Consider the following 27,047-nt stretch of genomic DNA (forward strand, 5'->3'; position numbering starts at 1 on the left):
AATATTTCATCATTATATCACCCAATATTGCTAGTGTCTAATGTTTATTATCTGCTATGTTCTTTAAAAAGAGAATGACGTGATTCAGAGTACTATATGATGGGCAAGATATTAATTTTCAGTGTGTATTCACGCACTGGTTAATGAATCTTTTTTCGAAAAATAAAATTTATATATTTAGAAATAACATTGACTGTACTTTAAATCACATTGGTTAAATTTTATAATTTAATTATACCTCCATTGAGACCAGAGGCGGACATATGCTATACCGAGCTAGAGAGGTCACCGTCCGTAAAGTTGGACAAAAATTCCATATATACATATATACATATATATATATATATATATATATATATATATATATATATATATATATATATATATATATGTTGGAGTCGATGAAGATGACAGACACAATTGAGGCCATTCGGTTTTGGACGTGAGGGTTTGAGCCTTGAGGTGGTATTTTGGGCCTTGGGCCTAATTGGGACGTGAGGGTTTGAGATTGGGCCTTCTTCAGATTTGAAACCTGATAGTCACCCTTCTTCAGATTGGGCCTTCTTCAGCTATTGTAAGAACATAGTGTACAACACATGTCAACTTTGTATTTTTAATTATTTTCCCCATACTCCCCATACCTTTGTATTTTAATTATTTGCTCCATCCTTGTATTTCTTTTATGTGCAACTTTCCTAGCTAATAGGACATTGCCACTTGGCAATATAGTATGGTGCCCTAAAACATTCCTTCTGTATATAAAGTTGGGCTTGTACACTTAATAAAACACAATAATTTGAATATACAAAAGCAGAAATCTTCAATTCATTCTCTCATTTTTTCATGGTATCAGAGCAGGTTTAATTCTGCTATCTTTTTCTGCTTTCTCAGTCATAAATCAGTTTTTTCTTCTTCTCTTAAGCTTATCTGCTATGAGTATTTCACCGGAGTCAGCTGATACTCTAGCCTCTGCTTCTGCTGCCACCACTAATGTTCTTGCACCTACAGTTACTATTGCTTCATGAATGATTGACTCTACTCATTCGTACTACCTTTATCCTTCTGACTATCCAGGGATGAACCTTGTGTCCTCAGCTTTTGATGGAAAGGGATATGGAGGTTGGAGAAGGGCAGTTATCATTGCCTTGTCTGCAAAGAACAAGCTGAGATTTATCAATGGTACTCTCATTATCCCTAAGGCTGATTCTGCAATCCAGCAGACCTGGGATAGATGTAATGATATGGTACTTTCATGGCTTCTCAACTCCTTGTCCAAAGAGATAGCTGAGAGTGTGCTCTATTCACAGAGTGTAAGGATTTATGAAGTGACCTGGAAGACAGATTTGGACAGGCAAATGGAGCAAAGCTGTTCCAATTGTCACACCTCCTTTTTCCGTACCCGCGAGGGGACAAGGGAGAGTTTTTTCCAATTAAAGGACAATCGAAAGGGGATTTATTTATTTATTTCAGAGTCGCCACTTGGGAGATTTAGGGTGTCCCAAGTCACCAATTTTAATCCCGAATCGAGGAAAAGAATGACTCCATATTACAGTCTGCGTACCAGAAATCCGGATAAGGAATTTTGTTAACCCGGGAGAAGGTGTTAGGCATTCCCGAGTTCCGTGGTTCTAGCACGGTCGCTCAACTGTTATATTCGGCTTGATTATCTGATTTTATACAAGTGTGAACTTGCGTGCAAAATTTAACTTTTAACCGCTTTTATCATTTACTGTTTTTATCAAGAATTGCAACGTTGTGAAAATGTATCTCGAACCGCGTTACAATCAATGCACCCGTGGTCGTCGACACACTTTGACTCCGTTGAGATTTGGATTTGGGTCACATCAAATGTGCACCCGAGTTTAAGGAAATTAAATTATTAAAGGCGCGCCTAAAGCGACTAGCGTATTTATTTTGGGTAAGACCGTGGAATTTTACTAAACGGTCCATCCCGAAGTCCAAATAATTTTTTAAAGCAAATATTTACTGAAGGCCCCGCAATTTGTATTTTATTTGGCGAGGCTCATCTCATTCTTATTATTATTATTATTTTTTTTTAAAATGAAATTGCAACGTCATGGACACGCATCTCGAACCACGTCACAATCAATGTACCCGTAATTAGAAACACATTTCGAATCCGTCGAGATTTGGATTTGGGTCACATAAATGTGCACCCGAGTTTAAGACGGTAAGGTTTATTAAAGCGTGTCCTAAAGAGACTACGTGTTGTATTTTAGGAGGGTTGTGAGATTTGCTAAACAACCCGTCCTGGAAACTAAATGTTTCAATAATATACATTTAACAAGGGCCCCGCATATGCGCATTTTGTTTATTTTCATCGAGGCTCATCTCGTTCTTATTTTAAAAGGATATCCTATAGCAACTGCGTTTCTTGTCGTGTTTGTCTCTATCAATTGAAAATAGTAGATAATCCTAATTAATTACATGCTTGCAAGTTGTTTGTAATGGGATTCGGAAATGCTTAACAAATCGGGACCGAAGCTGCGTGCACAGTCGGCCAAACAAATAATCATGGGCCCAAATCCAGCCCACGCGCGGTTGGCCAGACATGGGCCACTGCTCGTTCGATGCGGGCCTGCCTGGTCTGTCTTCGACCTGGGCTCGACCTTCATGAGGTTGAGGCCCTGAATTTGTGTTCTTTATCTTGAAACATGATTTTAAGAGTCATATATGGCAATTTATTGGAAAGGAAAGAACTTAATTTACAGTGTACAAGTTTCATGCTTGGACTACATTACAGCATATATGGCAAAGTAAACTAAATCTGAGATGCAACCTAATTCATTGAGACCACTTTTATCTAACAGCATACATATATAATTATCATTCGATACCCTATATTGACCTCAACTAGGCTTGTTAGCTAACTTCAGTATCCCAAAATATGAGCTATTAGACATTACATGACGTTCAACACAACAGTACATGTATATAAACAACATCTGCAGATCTTCTCTTTTATACTCATTGCTCAAACTTTCGAGTTACATTGGTAGTGTAATTGTGTACCTGGTATGGAGGACAAAGAAGGAAGGAATGATCAGCTAGGCAGTATGCAGTAAACACAGCAACAACAGATACTCAGCAACAACACAGCAACAACCAACTAAACCAAATGTTTTCCATAGCCACAGACAACCAACAATGATCTCCCAGAATACAAGGACTAGCAAGTAGTCGAGTGCCAAGCCAGTAATCTCAGGAAAGAGTAAAGAAATAGCAGCAGTAACTGAGGGTTCAAATGCAGTAAAACCACCAGTTTAATCAACCACAAACAACTCAGTCAATGCAAGCAACAGAACTTGGCCAAGACAGATTGACCAAAATGCATTCTTATACCACTTTCAGGCAGTGTTTGGTTACAATGTCTTATTCGAGCCTCTCTTATGTTTTCAATCTTTTCTTTTAACTCACCACTCTTTCTTAAGACTTAAAGATTCCAGCCTTAAGACTAAAAATTCCAACCTTTTGTTTTCTCTTTTTCTGAAGACTAAAAGTCCAGCCCTTTTTCAGTTCTCAAATGGCCTATTTATAAGCCAAAGTGACCAAGTGCAGCTAAGCTGCCCCCATGCTGCAACTTGCAGCCTGCCCCTACCCTGTTAAACCCATGCTTGAGCATCTCTTGATGCCAGCCCCCCTTGTTCCCCACGCCTGGTTTATTCTTTAATCAAGGATTATGGGCTTATTTTAGTATTCCTTTTAAACCCATACTCTTGTGTCTTGTTCCCCCATTGGCATTAGTTTAATCCTAATTTAGTACCCCATTTGTCAGCTCACTTAAACTAATTACTTCTGTTCTTTTTAACACCCCAGAATACCCCTGTCAACCTTGATTATTACTGCCCCTGCCTATTGCAGCATCAGGGCATTTTTTGAACTGATGAAAGTTCGAACTCAAGACTGCCTGGGCTGAACCTTTTCAGTCAGTTTTATAGTGCAAACAAACCATTTCAAACAATGCTGGGGCATACAGTCAGTGACAAAGCTCAATTAGTCATGCGACATTATTAGCTCATTCGATTTATTAGTTATAGAAAGCTAATCGACGATATTTATCGAGTCGACTATACTAATTATAACAGGTAATAATCAATCGCTCACATAAACAATATGTTTAGGGACCTAAAGGGCATCAGACAATTTTTGTTCAATTACTGGGGCCTATATGAGTTAACTTATCTGACGATTAAACTAATCGACGATCATGTTTATCACAGAGTACATTCAGAATACACACATAGAAAATCAACCGACCAAAGAAAAAGGTCTTTAAAGAGATGAAAGAAATCCGAATGAAAAATAACAAAAATAACAAACAAACCCAACGAAACATGCTGACCACTTAATTAAAACTAACACAAAAGAAAGGAAAACGTACCGAAAAATGTTTAAATCACACAGACCCAAATCTGATTCATCTTCGAACTTTTGAGGCCGAACAAACTTTAATCAGGGTGTTCTCACATGAGAACACCTTGATTAAGGTCTATTAGACCTCAAACCCATGTCCAAACCGGCCGGATTCCCCAGGTGCGTGTGTTCTAAAGTCTGGATTTCTAGATCTGATTTTTAGGGAGTTGTGGGTAGATTCGGACCAAACCAAGCTTGGTTTGGTCACGAGGAAGGTCAGGGGAGTGTCTGGTATGAAGATGGGGTGGTTTGGCATAGATCCGGGTTCGACTCAAATCTTCAAATGAAGATTCGAGACGAACGAAAGTGATTCGAGGCTCGTGGTTAGTGGATTCGTGTTCAGGACAATGAGGTGGTCCTAGGGTGTTCAGGAGGCGGTCATCGGCGTTCATGCCGCCGGCTTTAATGGCGAGGGATACTGGGGCGGCTGCTAGGGTTCGAGGATGAGAAGGGGTTGTGTTTGGGACGAGGGTGTACAGTGGGGAAGGCGGGGTTTGGTTTGGGGGGCGTGGGGTGTAATGGAGAGCTTATATATGTATTGAGGATTTAGATCCTGGCCGTTGGATCAATGGGGATCTATGGCCAGGATCCATCCACTTAGGAAAGACGGTGTCGTTTGGGCGTGATGGTGGGTGAGACCGGGTAAAGGGCATGGATCGGGCCATGTTGACGGGTTTAGAGGAGGGCCTGGATCCGTTGGATCAATGGGGTTGGACGGCTTAGATCATCTTGCCTGAAACGAAGTCGTTGAGGCGAGTTGAACAGCCTGATCTGGACCGTTCGTTTGAATCAGATCAACGGCTTTGGTAGGGATGCCGATACGGCGTCGTTTGAGTCCGTGTTTGGACAGGCTTGTTTTGGACTGGATCAGAGTGCTGGTTTGGGCCTGTTTTATTTCATTTCTTTTGGGCCCAGACCGGTTTTCCCTCACTCTTTTACTTTTCTTTTTTTCTCTTTTTTTTCTTTTAATAATAATAAATAAAATAGTGAAATTAAAATCAACAACACTGTAACATTTCCACATAGTTATCACAAAAATGTTTAAGTAAGTTAAATCACAACCTAGAACGAACGACGCACATATATTCATATTTTTGAATTTTCTTTTAACGACACATATATTTTATATATATATATATATATTTTTTTTGTATTTTCGTTTGATAATGACTAGATGCAAAATGGACAGACCCACAAACACATGTCACGGACAGATCGAAAAATTGTACAGCGAAACCATTTGTCACTATTTTTATTTTCTTTTGGAGCGATTGTCCGTAAAGCAAAAATCACGTGCTTACAGCTGCCCCTCTTTGCCCGAAGACACGAAGGGTTTTCGCGCAAAGATAAAGCGAGCGATTTTTGCCCGTCCGAATACTCCGTGTGAAGCATTTTTTTTGAAATTTGAAAAAGATTTGACCGAACCTTTGCTTCAGAGGTTTCCTACATATCCTGGGCTGAACAGGAATCAGGTCAATGTAGTTCAGGAAATCTTTGGTAGCTGGGACTACCGTGTGACTGTAGTGTTTGCTGTTGTTGTGCGCTGTTGTATGCTGCTGTAGGATACTGCGGCTCAACCGATCTCCCTATTACATTATTCTAAAAGGAAAATAAGAAGCTAAGCTAAACTGAGGATTCTGAAATCTCATCCATCTTCAACTTGTTCTTGTTGCCTTGCTTTCTCGTCGGCTAACGCTTTCCTCAGATACCTTTATCTTGTGACTTTGGAGATGATGCTGGTCCACTGCCTTTCTGAATGCCAGTTTTCGTCACTTTGTTTGATTTGCTGGGGACATGGCTTTCTTCTTTAAACCTTCCAATGGTTTCTTCAGTGGTACGGCTTTTCATCAGAATTGTTATACTGGGCATGCTACAACGTTCCCAAACTGCTTCTTTTGAGACGCGTTCCTTTTTCCTTTTGAATTGTGCGCTTGCCTCTGCAGTTGTCTGCTTCTGGGTGCTGGGATTTTATTGTTTCCCGTTCGGGGCTCTCTGTTGTACCCTTCCGTTTTCAGGTGGGGTGACTGATTCCCAAAATCTAGAGCTAACGGGTATTCCCGCATTATACTGGTGGGCGACCTAGAACTTAAATGTATTCCCGCATTATACTGGTGGGCGACCTAGAACTTAAAAGTATTCCCGCATTATACTGGTGGGCGACCTAGAACTTAAAAGTATTCCCGCATTATACTGGTGGGCGACCTAGAACTTAAATGTATTCCCGCATTATACTGGTGGGCGACCTAGAACTTAAAGGTATTCCCGCATTATACTGGTGGCCGACCTAGACCTTAACTGTATTCCCGCATTATACTGGTGGGCGACCTAGAACTTAAAAGTATTCCCGCATTATACTGGTGGGCTACCTAGAACTTAAAAGTATTCCCGCATTATACTGGTGGGCGACCTAGAACTTAAATGTATTCCCGCATTATACTGGTGGGCGACCTAGAACTTAAAATGTATTCCCGCATTATACTGGTGGGCGACCTAGAACTTAAATGTATTCCCGCATTATACTGGTGGGCGACCTAGAACTTAAAAGTATTCCCGCATTATACTGGTGGGCGACCTAGAACTTAAATGTATTCCCGCATTATACTGGTGGGCGACCTAGAACTTAAATGTATTCCCGCATTATACTGGTGGGCGACCTAGAACTTAAATGTATTCCCGCATTATACTGGTGGGCGACCTAGAACTTAAAATGTATTCCCGCATTATACTGGTGGGCGACCTAGAACTTAAATGTATTCCCGCATTATACTGGTGGGCGACCTAGAACTTAAATGTATTCCCGCATTATACTGGTGGGCGACCTAGAACTTAAATGTATTCCCGCATTATACTGGTGGGTGACCTAGAACTTAAAATGTATTCCCGCATTATACTGGTGGGCGACCTAGAACTTAAATGTATTCCCGCATTATACTGGTGGGCGACCTAGAACTTAAATGTATTCCCGCATTATACTGGTGGGCGACCTAGAACTTAAAAGTATTCCCGCATTATACTGGTGGGCGACCTAGAACTTAAATGTATTCCCGCATTATACTGGTGGGCGACCTAGAACTTAAATGTATTCCCGCATTATACTGGTGGGCGACCTAGAACTTAAAATGTATTCCCGCATTATACTGGTGGGCGACCTAGAACTTAAATGTATTCCCGCATTATACTGGTGGGCGACCTAGAACTTAAAATGTATTCCCGCATTATACTGGTGGGCGACCTAGAACTTAAATGTATTCCCGCATTATACTGGTGGGCGACCTAGAACTTAAAATGTATTCCCGCATTATACTGGTGGGCGACCTAGAACTTAAATGTATTCCCGCATTATACTGGTGGGCGACCTAGAACTTAAAATGTATTCCCGCATTATACTGGTGGGCGACCTAGAACTTAAATGTATTCCCGCATTATACTGGTGGGCGACCTAGAACTTAAAAGTATTCCCGCATTATACTGGTGGGCGACCTAGAACTTAAAAGTATTCCCGCATTATACTGGTGGGCGACCTAGAACTTAAATGTATTCCCGCATTATACTGGTGGGCGACCTAGAACTTAAAAGTATTGAAATTGCTTCCCCGTTTTTCGAGAAAATTTTCGACAATCGGCAGAAAATTTTCTGCCCCGGTTTTTGGTGACTTCCATGGCGTTGCATCTTGCTGCCATCATCAATTCTTTGCTCTCCTGCAACAGACAAAAGGATTTAGTCAGTTTTAATCGTGGTGGTAGAGGGTGCCTTTCTGGCGAGCCATTTTTCTCTCTTCCCCCTTTCTTGCTCTTTGTCCCCATAATTGGTTGGCGGGCAAGGTTGCCTGTTGGGGGTCTCTAGCCTGCTGGGGATTGGTTTTCAATTTACCCCCTTTTCTGCTTTCTCTTTAAACACATGATGTGGGAGTCTGCTTCTAACCCCCGAAACCAATCCCTTTACTTCTTCCAAAATTTCCGGGCACAATCCCTGCATTGCCTGGGACCGGCCTTTAAGACTGTTTGTATTATCCTGTATTGGATGAATTCCTCTTCGGTTTCTGGTAGTAAGCTTTGAAAAATCCTTTCAAGACACATTTTTAGGAAAAGAAATAAAAGATATGGAAAGGAGCAAATCTTTCTGAACCAATATTTTTGTGGGAGGAGACAATCAAAAGAACTTATCTGGAGGACCCAACTGGTCCCTGTGATCATGGCGTGCACCATAGATTCCCGACCCAGTCTATTTGTACCAATTGATTTGCCCGATGGTTTGACTTGCTGGGGATGATAAAAGAGTGTTCATTTCGTTTCGAATGTGGTAGTTTTGCTGATCTGTCTCGTCGCCTCATAGTGCCCTTCGAGGGGTTTTCACTGATGAGACTCTCTCTTTTCTCTCATCTCCCGGCGCCTTATGGTGCCTGTGAGGGTTTTCACCAATAAGACTCTCTCATTTCATATCCCTCATCTTACATCGCCTCTCGGTGCCTGCGAAGGTTTTCACCGATGAGACTCTCTCATTTTATTTCTTTCGAGGAATCGGGGCGTTGTAGATACGACCCTCTCTTCTGGAGACTCCTTTGGCTATCAATTCATTCCCAGTCTTACGATCCTCTTCTTTGCTGGGGATTGGTGTATTATTCTCGGTCTTATTTACCTGACTCGACATCTTTTGAACATTGATCGGGAGGTCTTTTGGACGTTGAATGTTGGTTCTGGTGTGGAGTTAAAGAAAGGCTATGAAAAATGAAAATAATTCGATGGGTGATGTGCTACAACTTTTGGAATCAAACCTTTGTTGGAATTTTTAAAACATAACTTCTGCCCCAGGTTTCTTGCTTGGGGAATTTATTTTTTATACTTATGTTGCGCTATGTGCGTTACGCACGCTTTACGCACACTATGTACATTATGCATCGTATATCCACTATGATGCATACTATGACCGAGCCGTGAGGCGCCTACGTATCCTCTTTGAGGAATCAGGTCAAACGTAGTTCCCACGGTTTTGTATTCCTTTATGATTTCATCTTCTTTTTTTCTCTTTTTTTTTCATTTATCTTTCTCTTTTCTTTCTCTCTTTTTCCATGTCTTTTCCATTAGTGATTCCAAAAGAGGGGTATGAAAGGATTACTTAGGCTCAAAGGGGGAAGCAAAGGTTAAAAGTGTTTGGATAGAAGAAAGAATTGCCTCCGTCATCTCATTATTCAACAAATGCCAAATACAAACAAACAAACCGAATAATTGCCATAATTAAAGAAATTACGCATAATATCTCTTGACTGCATCTGAATTGATAGCCATGTCGACACGTCTACCCTTCGACATCTGTCAAACACAAAGCACCGTTGGACAATACTCTGGTCACGATATAAGGCCCTTGCCAATTTGGGGCGAATTTGCCTTTTGCCTCGACCTGATGTGGGAGGATCTTCTTTAACACCTGCTGCCCTACCTCAAACTTCCTGGGGCGCACCTTCTTGTTATATGCTCTTGCCATTCTCTTCTGATACAGTTGACCATGGCACACTGCTGCCAATCTTTTCTCATCTATCAGGCTCAACTGTTCCAATCGAGCTTTTACCCATTCATCATCATCAATCCCGGCTTCAGTGACAATTCGGAGGGACGGAATTTCGACCTCCGCTGGTATCACGGCCTCAGTTCCGTATACCAACAAATAAGGAGTTGTGCCTATGGAGGTCCGGACGGTAGTGCGGTACCCCAATAAAGCAAAGGGTAATTTCTCGTGCCATTGTCTGGACCCTTCCACCATTTTTCGCAGTATCTTCTTGATATTCTTATTGGCTGCTTCGACTGCTCCATTCGCCTTGGGACGATATGGGGTGGAATTGCGGTGTGTAATCTTGAATTGTTGGCATACCTCTTTCATCAGGCTGCTATTAAGATTCGCACCGTTATCCGTGATGATCACTTTTGGGATCCCAAATCTGCAGATGATATGGGAGTGAACAAAGTCCGCCACTGCCTTCTTGGTTACCGATTTGAAGGTTTTAGCCTCAACCCATTTGGTGAAGTAATCAATGGTCACTAGAATGAACCTGTGACCGTTGGACGCTGCTGGCTCGATGGGCCCAATGACATCCATGCCCCATGCCACAAACGGCCAAGGTGCTGACATCGTATGTAACTCTGTTGGCGGAGAATGAATCAAATCTCCATGTATCTGGCACTGATGGCATTTCCTCACAAAAGTGATACAGTCGCGTTCCATGGTGAGCCAATAACACCCTGTTCGAAGGATCTTTCTTGCCAATACATATCCGCTCATGTGCGGTCCGCAAACTCCCGCATGTACCTCTTCCATAACCGTCATTGCTTGACTGGCATCTATGCATCTCAACAATCCCAAATCCGGGGTTCTTTTGTACAATACTCCTCCACTGAGGAAGAAACCATTCGACAAACGCCGAAGGGCTCTTTTTTGGTCTCCAGAGGCATGTTCTGGATATATCCCCATTCTGAGGTATTCCTTGATATCATGAAACCAGGGTTCGCCATCTGCTTCTTCTTCTATGGCATTGCAGTAGGCGTGCTGATCACGGACCTGGATGTGTAGAGGATCCACATACATTTTGTCAGGGTGGTGCAGCATTGATGCTAAGGTGGCCAAGGCATCCGCAACCTCATTGTGAACTCTCGGGATGTGTTTGAATTTTACCGATCGAAATTGCTTGCTCAGATCATGCAAGCATTGTCGGTATGGTATGAGCTTTAGATCTCGTGTTTCCCATTCACCCTGGATTTGATGTACCAAGAGGTCCGAGTCTCCCAAGACCAAGACGTCCCGGACATCCATGTCAGCGGCCAAGCGCAGACCCAGAATGCAAGCCTCATATTCGGCCATATTGTTGGTGCAATAGAAGCGTAGTTGAGCCGTGACAGGATAATGCCGTCCTGTTTCAGAAATGAGTACTGCTCCTATTCCAACCCCTTTTGCGTTTGCAGCTCCATCGAAGAAAAGCTTCCAACCCGGTTCCTTAGGTAATTCCAACTCATTTGTATGCATCACCTCTTCGTCAGGAAAATACGTTCTTAAGGGCTCGTATTTTTCATCAACGGGATTCTCTGCCAAATGGTCTGCCAGTGCCTGGGCTTTCATGGCTGTCCTCGTCACATAGACGATATCAAACTCGGTGAGCAGAATTTGCCATTTTGCCAACCTTCCCGTGGGCATAGGTTTCTGAAATATATATTTCAAAGGGTCCAAACGGGATATGAGATACGTAGTATATGAAGACAGGTAGTGCTTCAATTTCTGAGCTACCCAAGTTAGGGCGCAGCATGTTTTCTCGAGTTGAGTGTACTTGACCTCATGCACTGTAAATTTCTTACTGAGATAGTAGATGGCCTGCTCCTTCCTTCCTGTGTCATCATGTTGTCCCAGTACACAACCAAATGAATTTTCCAAGACCGTCAGGTAAAGGATTAGGGGTTTCCCGGGCTTAGGCGGGACCAATACGGGTGGATTAGACAGATACCCTTTGATTTGGTCGAAGGCCTCCTGACACTCTGCTGTCCAACCTACCGCAGCATCCTTTTTCAGCAGCCGAAATATGGGTTCACAAGTTGCTGTGAGTTGAGCGATGAACCTGCTGATGTAATTGAGTCTACCCAGCAAACTCATTACCTCTGTTTTGTTCCTTGGCGGTGGCAAATCTCGAATGGATTCAATTTTGGATGGGTCTAACTCAATCCCCCGTCGACTGACGATGAATCCTAGCAACTTCCCTGATGGAACCCGAATGCGCATTTGGATGGGTTAAGCTTGATATCATACCTCCGGAGTCTTTGGAAAAATCTCCTTAGGTCTGCTACATGGTCCTCCTGACGCCAAGATTTGATGATCACATCATCGACGTACACCTCTATTTCTTTGTGTATCATGTCATGAAACACAGCAGTCATTGCTCGCATGTACGTTGCCCCGGCGTTCTTTAACCCGAACGGCATTACCCGATAGCAGTAGGTTCCCCATGGCGTAATAAACGCTGTCTTCTCAGCATCCTCCTCGTCCATTAGGATCTGATGATAACCCGCATAACAATCCACAAAGGATCCGATCTCGCGCCCAGCGCAATTGTCGATCAGGATATGAATGTTGGGTAGCGGAAAATTGTCCTTGGGACTTGCTTTGTTGAGGTTGCGGTAATCAACGCACACCCTAATTTTTCCATCCTTTTTTGGGACTGGTACCACATTGGCCAACCACTCGGGATATCGAGTGACCCGAATGACCTTCGATTGCAACTGCTTGATCACTTCTTCTTTGATTTTTACACTCATTTCTGTTTTAAATTTCCTTAGTTTTTGCTTGACCGGAGGGTATGCCGGGTCAGTGGGTAGTTTGTGAACCACTAAATTGGTGCTCAATCCAGGCATATCATCATATGACCATGCAAAAACATCTTTGAATTCCCTGAGAGTTTCGATCAATTCTGCTTTGACATTCGGCTCAATGTGGATGCTAATTTTGGTCTCTTGGATGTTATCAGCGTCTCCTAGGTTCACAGCCTCAGTGTCATTTAGGTTAGGCTTGGGTTTCTCTTCAAATTGGCACAGTTCTCGGTTTATTTCTTCGAAGGCTTCCCCTTCGTCACATTCAGATTCATCGTCACAAACGACCTTTTGCATCATTGAGTCAGTTTCAGATTGATTTATTAGACTAGGTCGAAGATCCATTGTGCATGCCATGTCATTAGGACCAGTAAAAAGAGAACTGTTCAGAAAGAAAAAGAACAAAACAAGAAATTAAAATGGGACAAAAGAAAAGAACTTTATTAAATTTGCAGGATAAAAAGGGTTCACACTTTTACAAAACGAAAGTAAAATTGGGATTACACCCTTGAATAATCCGATCAAACAAACAAACAAACAAAACATTAATCAAAGCCTACTACCAAGACTCCCCTCGGACAGGAAGAGGAGTAACCGTCCAATTGTTGGTCTTGGCCTCAGGCCCCACAAATTGTATCTCTGCTCTGCTGGAACCCTCTCCAGCTTCCACCATACTGACATCCGCGAATAGTCTCTCAAAACTCTGATTCAGGTCTTCACTTATGCCGATCAAAGGTCCTCGAATCTTTGGGATCGCTGACCCCTTGGCACTAGCTTTAACAAAAGACCTTGAGAGGCGTGGCACTGGTTTAGGCAGAAACCAGACTCTCTTCTTCATTTTTCGTGCTTGCTTCCTGTCTGCTGCGGTTGGTTTGAACCCCAACCCGAAAGTTTCCAGATTCTTAGGAAGGGAGACAGGTTGGACTATCCCTTGAAGTTCAACTCCCAGGCCTTTTCCCGGCACAAACCCATTACCCAGCATTTCTGATATCATCATGACTGTTGCGGCAGCTACCCTAGGGTGCGGGATGATTTCTCCTTCAGAAATTTTGTTGGCCGACCCTGTATCGAGAATCTGGTAGACCCAGGGACCCTTGTCATCAGTGGTCTCTATGAAAGGCACAATGGTTCCGCCCATGGTGCATGTTGTATCCTCGCCGTGCAACACGACCTCTTGTCTTTCCCACTCGAACTTCACTGTCTGATGTAGGGTGGAAGGCACCGCTTTAGCTGCGTGAATCCAGGGTCGTCCTAACAGCAAGTTGTAAGATACCGTGGCGTCCAATACCTGGAATTCCATGGTAAACAGGACCGGGCCAATGGTTAGTTCAAGTACAACATCCCCCACAGTGGCTGTTCCGTTTCCGTCAAACCCTCGGACACAGATGCTATTCTCCCGGATTCTTCCACGGTCAATCTTTAACTGGTCCAGGGTGGATAATGGACAAATATTGGCGCTTGAGCCGTTATCCACCAATACTCGAGTTACTACCGAGTCTTCACATTTGACAGCTAGGTATAGAGCTTTGTTATGCTCCGTACCTTCCACCGGCAGGTCATCATCTGAGAATGTTACCCTGTTCACCTCGAAAATCTTGCTGGCAATGGTTTCCAGGTGGTTTACAGAAATCTCACTGGGTACATGGGCCTCGTTCAATATCTTTAACAGGGCCCGGCGATGTTCCTCGGAATGGAGGAGTAATGACAATAGTGAGATCTGGGCAGGTGTTTTTCTCAGCTGCTCAACCACAGAATAGTCTTGCACTTTCATCTTCCTCAGGAAGTCTTCAGCCTCTTCTTCTGACACTGGCTTCTTGGTTGCCACTGGGTTGGTTTTCCTTAACTCCACCGGAGCAAAACATCGACCTGATCGAGTCAGCCCTTGCGCTTCACAACTGACTTCTTCCACCTGTTTTCCTTGGTACGTCACCACTGCTTTTTCATATTTCCAGGGCACAGCCCTGCTGTCAAGCATTGGCAGTTGGACCACCGGCTTTATGGTCACCCGTTCTCCACATACCCCTTTCAACATGACTGCCGGTGTGGGCAGGATCCCTGGTATTACCAACTTGCTTGGCTCGGGTTTGCTTGCTATGACGGACGGGCTCTTCCCCCATATTACTACCGGCTTGACGCCTTCTCCCTGCGACTGTACATTTGTTCCTCCACTGGTTAAGACTTCTTTTGGGGCAGCTTGGATCATCATCACTGTTTGTGAGGGTTTTCTTAATTCTCCTCCCTCACACACCAACTCAATCATGTGAGTTTCGTGGTGCGCTGGCAGTGGGTTTTGGTTGATGTTAGGAGCCTCCGGTGTCTGGACCTCGATCTTATTGGTGTCAATAAGATCCTGTATGGCATGCCTTAACTTCCAGCACTTCTCGGTATCGTGCCCGAGCATCCCTGAACAGTATTCACAACTGATTGAACGATCCAAATTCTGAGGCGGGGGATTTGGTTCCCGAGTATGGACAGGACTAACCAAACCCAATTGCCGCAGCTTGTGGAACACAGCGGTGTAGGTTTCTCCCAGTTCGGTGAAGGTTCTTTGCTTCCGCAACCTGTCATTTCTGGCATCTGGATTTCCCCGGAAACCTGCCCCTGAAGGATTTCTATATGCCCTTGGTGGAGGGTAAGTGTTTTGTGGTGGTGCATATATGTTCTGGGGAGCCGGTGCGCGCCATTGTGGGCGAACCGGAGGCTGAGTGTATACCTGGGCTTGGTGTACGGAACAATGTGGTTCTCGAGGTGGATAGAAATTTTGTGGTGGGTTGTATGGGTAGTTTGACCTGTGAGGCCTGGGTTGGTTGTAGTGCGGCCTGCCAGCCCTGGACCAACTGCCTGCCTCGATCGTGGCAACCTCTTCTTTCTTTCTTCTTAGCGCACCTCCCGTGCCGCTTTGAATAGCCTGGGTTGTGGCCTTAAGTGCCGAATAGTTTAAGATCTTGTCCGACCTCAAACCTTCTTCTATCATGACCCCTATTTTGACCACCTCGTTGAAAGATTTTCCAACCGTTGTCACCAAGTGACCAAAGTAGGTTGGATCCAATGTCTGCAAAAAGTAGTCTACCATCTCTCCCTCTCTCATGGGAGGATCGACCCTAGCTGCTTGTTCTCTCCAGCGGAACCCGAACTCGCGAAAACTTTCCCCGGGTTTCTTCCCAGTTCTCAATAACGTGAGACGGTCAGGGACTATCTCCAGGTTGTACTGGAAATGACCTGTAAAAGCCTGCGCCAGATCATCCCACGTGTACCACCTGCTGAAATCTTGCCTGGTATACCATTCCAGTGCAGATCCACTCAGACTTTGGCCGAAATAAGCTATCAAAAGCTCATCCTTGCCTCCTGCCCCTCTCATTTTGCTACAGAATCCCCGCAAATGTGCCATGGGATCACCGTGCCCTTCATATAAATCAAACTTGGGCATCTTGAACCCAGCCGGGAGTTGGACATCTGGGAAAGGGCACAGATCTTTGTATGCCACGCTGACTTGATTGCCCAGCCCGTGTAAGTTCCTGAAGGATTGCTCCAGGCTTTTGAACTTTCTCAACACTTCATCCTGTTCAGGGGCCTTAACCAGCTTCTCAACCTCTGCCGGTACTTCCAACTGTGGATTGTAAGCCTGTGGTTCGGGTGCATGGAATGTAGGCTCAGGGGGATAGTATTGGGTGTCGTGAGCCTGAAACAACGGCTCACTAGTCGTTCGATGTAAAGGGGATGATGTAGGTCCCACAAAAATGGGAATATTAGGTGTTGGGAGAGGTTGATGGGGTGGTGGAGCTTGGGAATCATGAGGGCTTCTTTCCTGATGATAGAGGGGATTTGGGCGGCTTGTGGAAGGGCCAGAGTGAGGGTACTCCGGCATGTGTCCCAGTGTCTCAGGGCTCTTTTGTGTTTTGGCCAAGGCTAGCTGCATTGCATGCATCTCTAGTCCCATCCTTTCAATCTTTTCCATTGCCTCTTTTAGCAACTGGCTCATCGGCCTTTCTTCCTCATTACTATTCTCTGAAGTAGTCATGCTTGTTGCTACCGGTCCTTTGGATCTGGTTTGGTATGAATGTGTTGCCAGAATTCTTTAACAACTAACTGTCTGGTATCAGACAACAACAAACTTTGTTAGTGTTAGAGCTTAACAGATTTGATCATAACACATAGAGGATGCAATGCACCTAGGCAGTTAATCGTTTCTACATGCTTTGCCTCAAACAACATACGTCATCCCGGTTTGCTCATTCATCCCTTTTTAAAGTACTTTGGGAAACCCTGTGTTTTATTTTGTATTTTTATTTTTATTTATTAAAAGCGGTCGAATCTTATGGGGATTGCCTACGTATCACGTCCCCGCGTGAATCAGACCAGGCGTAGTTCTGCCTTAAAGTAAAGAAACACACAATTCTTGTGAAATCATTGAATTCATTCTCAAAATTTTGCTATTACAAATTACATCAAGCAAGGAATAGCAATAGTACAGACTCCACGGTTTTAAACTCGGTTTAACGAAAAAGAAAACAACATATGGAAAAACAACCAAAGCCAAATAAACAGGACTTGACCAAAACTAATTCTCCAATTTAAGGGGCCGCGAGGCATCATCCGGCCTTTTCGCGGCTCTAGGTGTAAGGTCTCTTTGCAAGCTCTTCAACTCGTTCATAATCCGGCGGACGCAGCCCATGATGGAAACAAGGAGGGTCTTCCGAGGTGTTCGCTCATATGCCAAGCATTTCATGTAGATGTAATGCCCTATTTCATCAATCCTTCCCCGGATGTTGTCCCTTTCTGTGAACAAATGCCTTATCTGTTGGTTCTTCAATCCCAGTGTTTGCGCATTGTTGGCAAGCTGATCCTGGAACATCTCCATTTGCCTTTCCATTCTGGTCATTGCATCGTAATATTGCCTTCTGTCGGCTTGGGCATTTCGTGTTTGCTTGAGGATCCTTTCTCGAAGAGAGGCATTCGTTTCCCTTAATGTCCCGATGCTCAGTTCATACTCCCTTATGACTTGTTGCAGGCGCTGCCTCCGAGCCATCGCACCCTTTGCCCACTTGGTTCGCAATTTTGCTGTGCTGGCCCTGGCTTTTTCCAAATCTTCCTGGCATTCCGCAACCTGATCTTTTAACCCTGCTATCAATCTTTTATCTGCCCGGCTTCCTAGCTGGCTATTAGCCTCTTTTTTCATTCTCCGGATCTGAGCTTTGAGGATCTCGCCTTCTCTGATTAACTTGTTCTTTTCTCCCTTGTGGGCAGCAGACTGTAATTGGCACTCAAACTTCATATCCTGAACTTGTTGCTTCAGTTTGCCTGCTTTGACAAGATATTCCTGCTCTTTGGCCAACCAGCCCCACTGTTCTTGTGAAGATTTGGCAAATTCTTGCAGGTGAGGTCTTTTGGTCGGTCTTCCAGATGATGTCTCCCCTTTGTACCAGGCCTGATACCCGGGCGAAACTTCCCCTTTTGCCCGATTCATTACACAAGTATTTGCTTCTAAGTATTGACATTGGCTCCAAATTTGACGAACCCTTGCTTCAGGAAACTGGCCGTCGGGACTGATCTCGATTACCTGGATGCTCAGATCCTCGTCTTTCGGCACTATCTGATACCTCCCAAGTTGCCTTAAAACCCGATGCGGCGCGTATGGTTGAATACTTTTAAGTCCCATTAAGAGAAAATGGGGCCTGGCTGCTGGCATGTATATGACTTCGTCGATCGGTAGCCACCCTAGCGCCCACTGTATTTGACTGGCGTTGAGGGTATGGAAATATGAGGTCCATGCTATAACTCCTTCTGGTAGGTAGGTTTCATCAACTCTGGTATAGAACTCCTCTATGCAGGTCTTTCCAGCGGATCCATGGCTCAGAAACTGGGCTCGGTGACATAGGTGTTCGATCATCCACATTTGCAACAACAAATTGCAACCCTCGAAAAAGCTTCCTCCGGCTTTGCAAGAAGTGAGTGCCCGGAATATATCAGATACTATCATGGGCGCCAACGTACTATCACTCTGTGTGAGCAACGTACTGACGACCCCTGCTATCTTTATGTCAATATTCCCATCTTTTCTTGGGAATACTAGTAGTCCTAAGAAAGTTATCATGAAAGCAATTCGTCTATGTTCTTCCCACTTTTGGCGATTACCTTTGCTGCACAACTGGTTTTCTGGCTTGTCGAATCCTCCTATGTGACCATATCTTTGATATATGAAACTCATGCTGCAAAAACCTTTTGCCAAGTCAGGGTTATGAATTGTTCTGACTATCTTTAAGGAGTCCAGGAACCGGTGTACTGCTACAGCTCTTGGAGCAATCAGATATTTGTGCCTCAAAGGAGTCTCAGTGCTGCCGATATACCCTGCTATTTCTTCTAAAGTTGGGGTAAGTTCAAAATCTGAGAAACGGAAGACATTGTGCGCAGGATCCCAGTGGGGGACTAGTGCCCTTATGATATCTCCTCGTGGCCTGATATCCAACAAACTCGTGAGGCCTTTCAGATACTTCTTGATTTCGTCATGCCCCTCTTTGCCCAAATCATTCCACCAGAGCCGCAATTGGAGGGGAATTTTATTCATGATTGAAAAGGGTTCATTCGGAATCGTGCTCATTCTGCACATTTATTAATAAGATTTTAACAAACGACACTTATCCTGATAAAAACAAAAATATATGCGATTTTTTGTGAATTTTGAATTTTCGTATATATATATAAAAACTTTCTAAAGAAGTCAATAACGGAAAATATTTTGGATTTTTGTTTCGAAAACTGGGAGCCTGAAAGGACTTTTCTAGACCTTTAGCAAGATAAATACTTTTGCCACAAATAAAGATATATATACATTTTGAAGTAAAGCAAAACTTTTGAATTTTTCATATATATATATATATATATACATATATTTGTAACAAATAATAAAAGTAAAGACAACACAAGACTCTTTTTTATTATTATTTTCATAAAAAAAAACCATTTTAAAAATAAGATCTTTTTTTTTGAAAGACAGAACAACGACTTTTCAAAATTTTGGCATAGTTTTGACAGTATTTGTTTTTTTTTTCTTTTTTTTTCAACAATAAACAATCAATTCCTAACCGTTATTTTCCTTTTTTTTTTCACAATATTCCAAATATTCAAACACCGGTCAGCATGCGGGTATGAGACAAATAAATGCACGGAAAATAATAGGATGCGTCAGAATGGCCTTTTCATATCAGGTTGCTAGTCCTAGACGGACCCAACCCCTGTGTTGAGTCCCCTAAGTCATATGCAACATGATGCAAATAAGCGTTCCTACTAGGGATCCGGCATGAAGTCACGTTATTCTATGTTCAAAACCTGGGTCGGTGTTCTAGACAGTGTACCCGAGCGGACAACTCGAGTTGAGGAAGGAGCTCCTTTCCGGGAACCAAAAGGCCAGCCGGCTTAGAAACTTTCCGAGCCTCTTTTATTTAGGGTATGACACTAACAGAATAGGGAGTCTCAACCAGTGAGCACATCCCCAGAGGTAAGAAGAGAAAGGTTTCGGCACAGTTTATATACAGTTCAAATAATATCAAAGCGGTAAAAGCAGCATTTAGCACATTAGGCTCAGGACATGTAATAATCGGATAATAAATAAAGCCAAATAATAACAATTATTCTAAGCTCGAATTCTTAACCCTGAACCAGTGGTTCTGGGTTATAATCCCCAGCATAGTCGCCAGAGCTGTCACACCTCCTTTTTCCGTACCCGCGAGGGGACAAGGGAGTTTTTTTTTCCAATTAAAGGACAATCGAAAGGGGATTTATTTGTTTATTTCAGAGTCGCCACTTGGGAGGTTTAGGGTGTCCCAAGTCACCAATTTTAATCCCGAATCGAGGAAAATAATGACTCTATATTACAGTCTGCATACCAGAAATCCGGATAAGGAATTCTGTTAACCCGGGAGAAGGTGTTAGGCATTCCCGAGTTCCGTGGTTCTAGCACGGTCGCTCAACTGTTATATTCGGCTTGATTATCTGATTTTATACAAGTGTGAACTTGCGTGCAAAATTTAACTTTTAACCGCTTTTATCATTTACTGTTTTTATCAAGAATTGCAACGTTGTGAAAATGTATCTCGAACCGCGTTACAATCAATGCACCCGTGGTCGTCGACACACTTTGACTCCGTTGAGATTTGGATTTGGGTCACATCAAATGTGCACCCGAGTTTAAGGAAATTAAATTATTAAAGGCGCGCCTAAAGCGACTAGCGTATTTATTTTGGGTAAGACCGTGGAATTTTACTAAACGGTCCATCCCGAAGTCCAAATAATTTTTTAAAGCAAATATTTACTGAAGGCCCCGCAATTTGTATTTTATTTGGCGAGGCTCATCTCATTCTTATTATTTTTTTTTTATTTTTTTATTTTTTAAAATGAAATTGCAACGTCATGGACACGCATCTCGAACCACGTCACAATCAATGTACCCGTAATTAGAAACACATTTCGAATCCGTCGAGATTTGGATTTGGGTCACATAAATGTGCACCCGAGTTTAAGACGGTAAGGTTTATTAAAGCGTGTCCTAAAGAGACTACGTGTTGTATTTTAGGAGGGTTGTGAGATTTGCTAAACAACCCGTCCTGGAAACTAAATGTTTCAATAATATACATTTAACAAGGGCCCCGCATATGCGCGTTTTGTTTATTTTCATCGAGGCTCATCTCGTTCTTATTTTAAAAGGATATCCTATAGCAACTGCGTTTCTTGTCGTGTTTGTCTCTATCAATTGAAAATAGTAGATAATCCTAATTAATTACATGCTTGCAAGTTGTTTGTAATGGGATTCGGAAATGCTTAACAAATCGGGACCGAAGCTGCGTGCACAGTCGGCCAAACAAATAATCATGGGCCCAAATCCAGCCCACGCGCGGTTGGCCAGACCTGGGCCACTGCTCGTTCGATGCGGGCCTGCCTGGTCTGTCTTCGACCTGGGCTCGACCTTCATGAGGTTGAGGCCCTGAATTTGTGTTCTTTATCTTGAAACATGATTTTAAGAGTCATATATGGCAATTTATTGGAAAGGAAAGAACTTAATTTACAGTGTACAAGTTTCATGCTTGGACTACATTACAGCATATATGGCAAAGTAAACTAAATCTGAGATGCAACCTAATTCATTGAGACCACTTTTATCTAACAGCATACATATATAATTATCATTCGATACCCTATATTGACCTCAACTAGGCTTGTTAGCTAACTTCAGTATCCCAAAATATGAGCTATTAGACATTACATGACGTTCAACACAACAGTACATGTATATAAACAACATCTGCAGATCTTCTCTTTTATACTCATTGCTCAAACTTTCGAGTTACATTGGTAGTGTAATTGTGTACCTGGTATGGAGGACAAAGAAGGAAGGAATGATCAGCTAGGCAGTATGCAGTAAACACAGCAACAACAGATACTCAGCAACAACACAGCAACAACCAACTAAACCAAATGTTTTCCATAGCCACAGACAACCAACAATGATCTCCCAGAATACAAGGACTAGCAAGTAGTCGAGTGCCAAGCCAGTAATCTCAGGAAAGAGTAAAGAAATAGCAGCAGTAACTGAGGGTTCAAATGCAGTAAAACCACCAGTTTAATCAACCACAAACAACTCAGTCAATGCAAGCAACAGAACTTGGCCAAGACAGATTGACCAAAATGCATTCTTATACCACTTTCAGGCAGTGTTTGGTTACAATGTCTTATTCGAGCCTCTCTTATGTTTTCAATATTTTCTTTTAACTCACCACTCTTTCTTAAGACTTAAAGATTCCAGCCTTAAGACTAAAAATTCCAACCTTTTGTTTTCTCTTTTCTGAAGACTAAAAGTCCAGCCCTTTTTCAGTTCTCAAATGGCCTATTTATAAGCCAAAGTGACCAAGTGCAGCTAAGCTGCCCCCATGCTGCAACTTGCAGCCTGCCCCTACCCTGTTAAACCCATGCTTGAGCATCTCTTGATGCCAGCCCCCCTTGTTCCCCACGCCTGGTTTATTCTTTAATCAAGGATTATGGGCTTATTTTAGTATTCCTTTTAAACCCATACTCTTGTGTTTTGTCCCCCCATTGGCATTAGTTTAATCCTAATTTAGTACCCCATTTGTCAGCTCACTTAAACTAATTACTTCTGTTCTTTTTAACACCCCAGAATACCCCTGTCAACCTTGATTATTACTGCCCCTGCCTATTGCAGCATCAGGGCATTTTTTGAACTGATGAAAGTTCGAACTCAAGACTGCCTGGGCTGAACCTTTTCAGTCAGTTTTATAGTGCAAACAAACCATTTCAAACAATGCTGGGGCATACAGTCAGTGACAAAGCTCAATTAGTCATGCGACATTATTAGCTCATTCGATTTATTAGTTATAGAAAGCTAATCGACGATATTTATCGAGTCGACTATACTAATTATAACAGGTAATAATCAATCGCTCACATAAACAATATGTTTAGGGACCTAAAGGGCATCAGACAATTTTTGTTCAATTACTGGGGCCTATATGAGTTAACTTATCTGACGATTAAACTAATCGACGATCATGTTTATCACAGAGTACATTCAGAATACACACATAGAAAATCAACCGACCAAAGAAAAAGGTCTTTAAAGAGATGAAAGAAATCCGAATGAAAAATAACAAAAATAACAAACAAACCCAACGAAACATGCTGACCACTTAATTAAAACTAACACAAAAGAAAGGAAAACGTACCGAAAAATGTTTAAATCACACAGACCCAAATCTGATTCATCTTCGAACTTTTGAGGCCGAACAAACTTTAATCAGGGTGTTCTCACATGAGAACACCTTGATTAAGGTCTATTAGACCTCAAACCCATGTCCAAACCGGCCGGATTCCCCAGGTGCGTGTGTTCTAAAGTCTGGATTTCTAGATCTGATTTTTAGGGAGTTGTGGGTAGATTCGGACCAAACCAAGCTTGGTTTGGTCACGAGGAAGGTCAGGGGAGTGTCTGGTATGAAGATGGGGTGGTTTGGCATAGATCCGGGTTCGACTCAAATCTTCAAATGAAGATTCGAGACGAACGAAAGTGATTCGAGGCTCGTGGTTAGTGGATTCGTGTTCAGGACAATGAGGTGGTCCTAGGGTGTTCAGGAGGCGGTCATCGGCGTTCATGCCGCCGGCTTTAATGGCGAGGGATACTGGGGCGGCTGCTAGGGTTCGAGGATGAGAAGGGGTTGTGTTTGGGATGAGGGTGTACAGTGGGGAAGGCGGGGTTTGGTTTGGGGGGCGTGGGGTGTAATGGAGAGCTTATATATGTATTGAGGATTTAGATCCTGGCCGTTGGATCAATGGGGATCTATGGCCAGGATCCATCCACTTAGGAAAGACGGTGTCGTTTGGGCGTGATGGTGGGTGAGACCGGGTAAAGGGCATGGATCGGGCCATGTTGACGGGTTTAGAGGAGGGCCTGGATCCGTTGGATCAATGGGGTTGGACGGCTTAGATCATCTTGCCTGAAACGACGTCGTTGAGGCGAGTTGAACAGCCTGATCTGGACCGTTCGTTTGAATCAGATCAACGGCTTTGGTAGGGATGCCGATACGGCGTCGTTTGAGTCCGTGTTTGGGCAGGCTTGTTTTGGACTGGATCAGAGTGCTGGTTTGGGCCTGTTTTATTTCATTTCTTTTGGGCCCAAACCGGTTTTCCCTCACTCTTTTACTTTTCTTTTTTCTCTTTTTTTTCTTTTAATAATAATAAATAAAATAGTGAAATTAAAATCAACAACACTGTAACATTTCCACATAGTTATCACAAAAATATTTAAGTAAGTTAAATCACAACCTAGAACGAACGACGCACATATATTCATATTTTTGAATTTTCTTTTAACGACACATATATTTTATATATATATATTTTTTTTGTATTTTCGTTTGATAATGACTAGATGCAAAATGGACAGACCCACAAACACATGTCACGGACAGATCGAAAAATTGTACAGCGAAACCATTTGTCACTATTTTTATTTTCTTTTGGAGCGATTGTCCGTAAAGCAAAAATCACGTGCTTACAGCTGCCCCTCTTTGCCCGAAGACACGAAGGGTTTTCGCGCAAAGATAAAGCGAGCGATTTTTGCCCGTCCGAATACTCCGTGTGAAGCATTTTTTGAAAAAGATTTGACCGAACCTTTGCTTCAGAGGTTTCCTACATATCCTGGGCTGAACAGGAATCAGGTCAATGTAGTTCGGGAAATTTTGGTAGCTGGGACTACCGTGTGACTGTAGTGTTTGCTGTTGTTGTGCGCTGTTGTATGCTGCTGTAGGATGCTACTGCTCAACCGATCTCCCTATTACATTGCTCTAAAAGGAAAACAAGAAGCTAAGTTAAACTGAGGATGCAGAAAACAAGTTTTGAATCTAAGAAGTATTTAGGAATTTGTTCCTATTGCAAAAAACCTGGACATAGCATACATAAGTGCTATAGAATTCATGGGTTTCCAGCTGATTTCAAGTTCACAAGGGAGAAGAGATTTCAAGGAAGTGCCCAGGCAAACAAAGCTTCTTTTTCAAATGAAGAAAATGAACAGGGAGCAGAAAATGCCTCAGGAGTTTAGAATCTCACCATGGAAAATGTGGCTGAGCTGCTGCAACTTCTTCAGCAAGTGAAAGTGGGACAAAACAGTGCAGGAACCTCTGATGTTGCAGCAAATGTGAGCTATGCTGGTATGACCAATTTATTTGAAGATTTAGCCTGTTTAATTCAAATCAATGATGAGTCTTGGATATTGGATAGTGGAGCAACAGAACATATGTCTTTCAACAAAGATTTTTTTACAGATTTAAAAACCTTGGCTAAACCTCTCATGGTAAAACTCCCAAACTCTTACAAAGTTCAGGTCACTCATTCAGGAACTGTTCCTCTTTTGCCTAATCTGATTCTTCAAAATGTTCTTTACATTCCATCCTTTAAATATAATCTGTTGTCTGTGCACAAGTTGTGCAGACAACTCAAGCAATATGTTTTATTCACACCTTTTTCATGTTTTCTTCTACAGGGCCCTTCAGTGAAGAGCCCACTGGAGATTGGTAAAGAGGAAGGGGGCCTCTACATTCTCAGATCCAAACATACAACACCAGTGTCTAAGAGTTCACCTAAGTTTAGAAGTGTTTTTATTCCAAGAAGGAATTCTGTTTCCAATCATAGTTTGTGTTCATGTTTTAGTTTTTCTTATTCAATTGTAAAATAAAAGCTGTGGCACTACAGATAGGTCATATGCCCTTTAGCAATATGAAAAATGTTTCATCAGTTTATATATCCAAGTGTTCCAAATTCTCCACTCCATGTGTTATTTGTCCTATGGCAAGGCAGTCTAAACATCCTTTTCCCTCTAGTTCTATTTCTACCAAGAAGGTGTTTGAATTAATTCATGTGGATACCTGGGGACTATACAATAGTGCTACATATGATGGCTTTAAGTATTTTCTTACAATTGTTGATGACTTCAGTAGAGGCACATGAACCTACCTACTAACCAACAAATCCAATGCATTCACTATTCTAAAAGGTTTTTTAGCTATGGTAGAAAGATAGTTTAACAGCAAGGTGAAAATTATAAGATCAGATAATGCTTTTGAATTAGGAAGTGGTAAAGTTCAATCAGAATTTTTTGAGTCACTAGGTATTATTCATCAGACCACTTGTGTGTCCACACCACAACAAAATGGAGTTGTGGAGAGAAAGCACACGCATCTTTTAGAGACATCCAGAGCCTTGTTATACCAATCACACCTGCCTATATCATACTGGGGTGACTGCCTTCTTACATCAACCTATTTGATCAACAGATTTCCTTCAAGTGTCTTAAAGCTTAAGACTCCTTATGAAGTTCTTTTTTCAAGCAAGCCAAAGTACTCTAACCTTAGATGTTTTGCTTCTACTGTCTCAAATCAAAGAACTAAGTTTGAACCAAGGGCTATGCCTTGTGTGTTCTTAGGTTATCCTCATGGAAAGAAGGGTTACAAAGTGTTGAACCTCGAGAATTTGAAGCCTTTCATTTCTAGAGATGTTGTATTTCATGAAGAGTTCTTTCCATTTGCTTCTATTAAGTCTAATTCTTCTTCTGAGATTTCTTTACCCACTGCTCCAGCTTCTGCAAGTCATCAGACTGCTGAACCTTTACCTTTTGCTATCAGACCTCACACTAAAGCTTCCAAAGAGGCTACTGAATCATCAAGTGACTTCTATTCTTCCCCCATTTCTTCAAATCATCCTAGTACACCTATTGCCTCTATCTCT

General features: G+C 42.6%; 1 protein-coding gene across 1 annotated transcript; it reads left to right on the plus strand.

The window, feature by feature from the left end:
* Positions 1–1,025: 1,025 nt before the first annotated feature.
* On the plus strand, positions 1,026–25,365 carry LOC138874110 (uncharacterized). Its single transcript, XM_070152613.1, has 2 exons — positions 1,026–1,368; positions 25,253–25,365. Exons 1-2 carry the CDS (start codon positions 1,026–1,028, stop codon positions 25,363–25,365), a joined length of 456 nt encoding a protein of 151 aa, XP_070008714.1.
* Positions 25,366–27,047: the final 1,682 nt, after the last annotated feature.

This window comes from Nicotiana sylvestris, chromosome 7 (assembly GCF_000393655.2).
Source record: "Nicotiana sylvestris chromosome 7, ASM39365v2, whole genome shotgun sequence".
Lineage (NCBI taxonomy): Eukaryota > Viridiplantae > Streptophyta > Magnoliopsida > Solanales > Solanaceae > Nicotiana > Nicotiana sylvestris.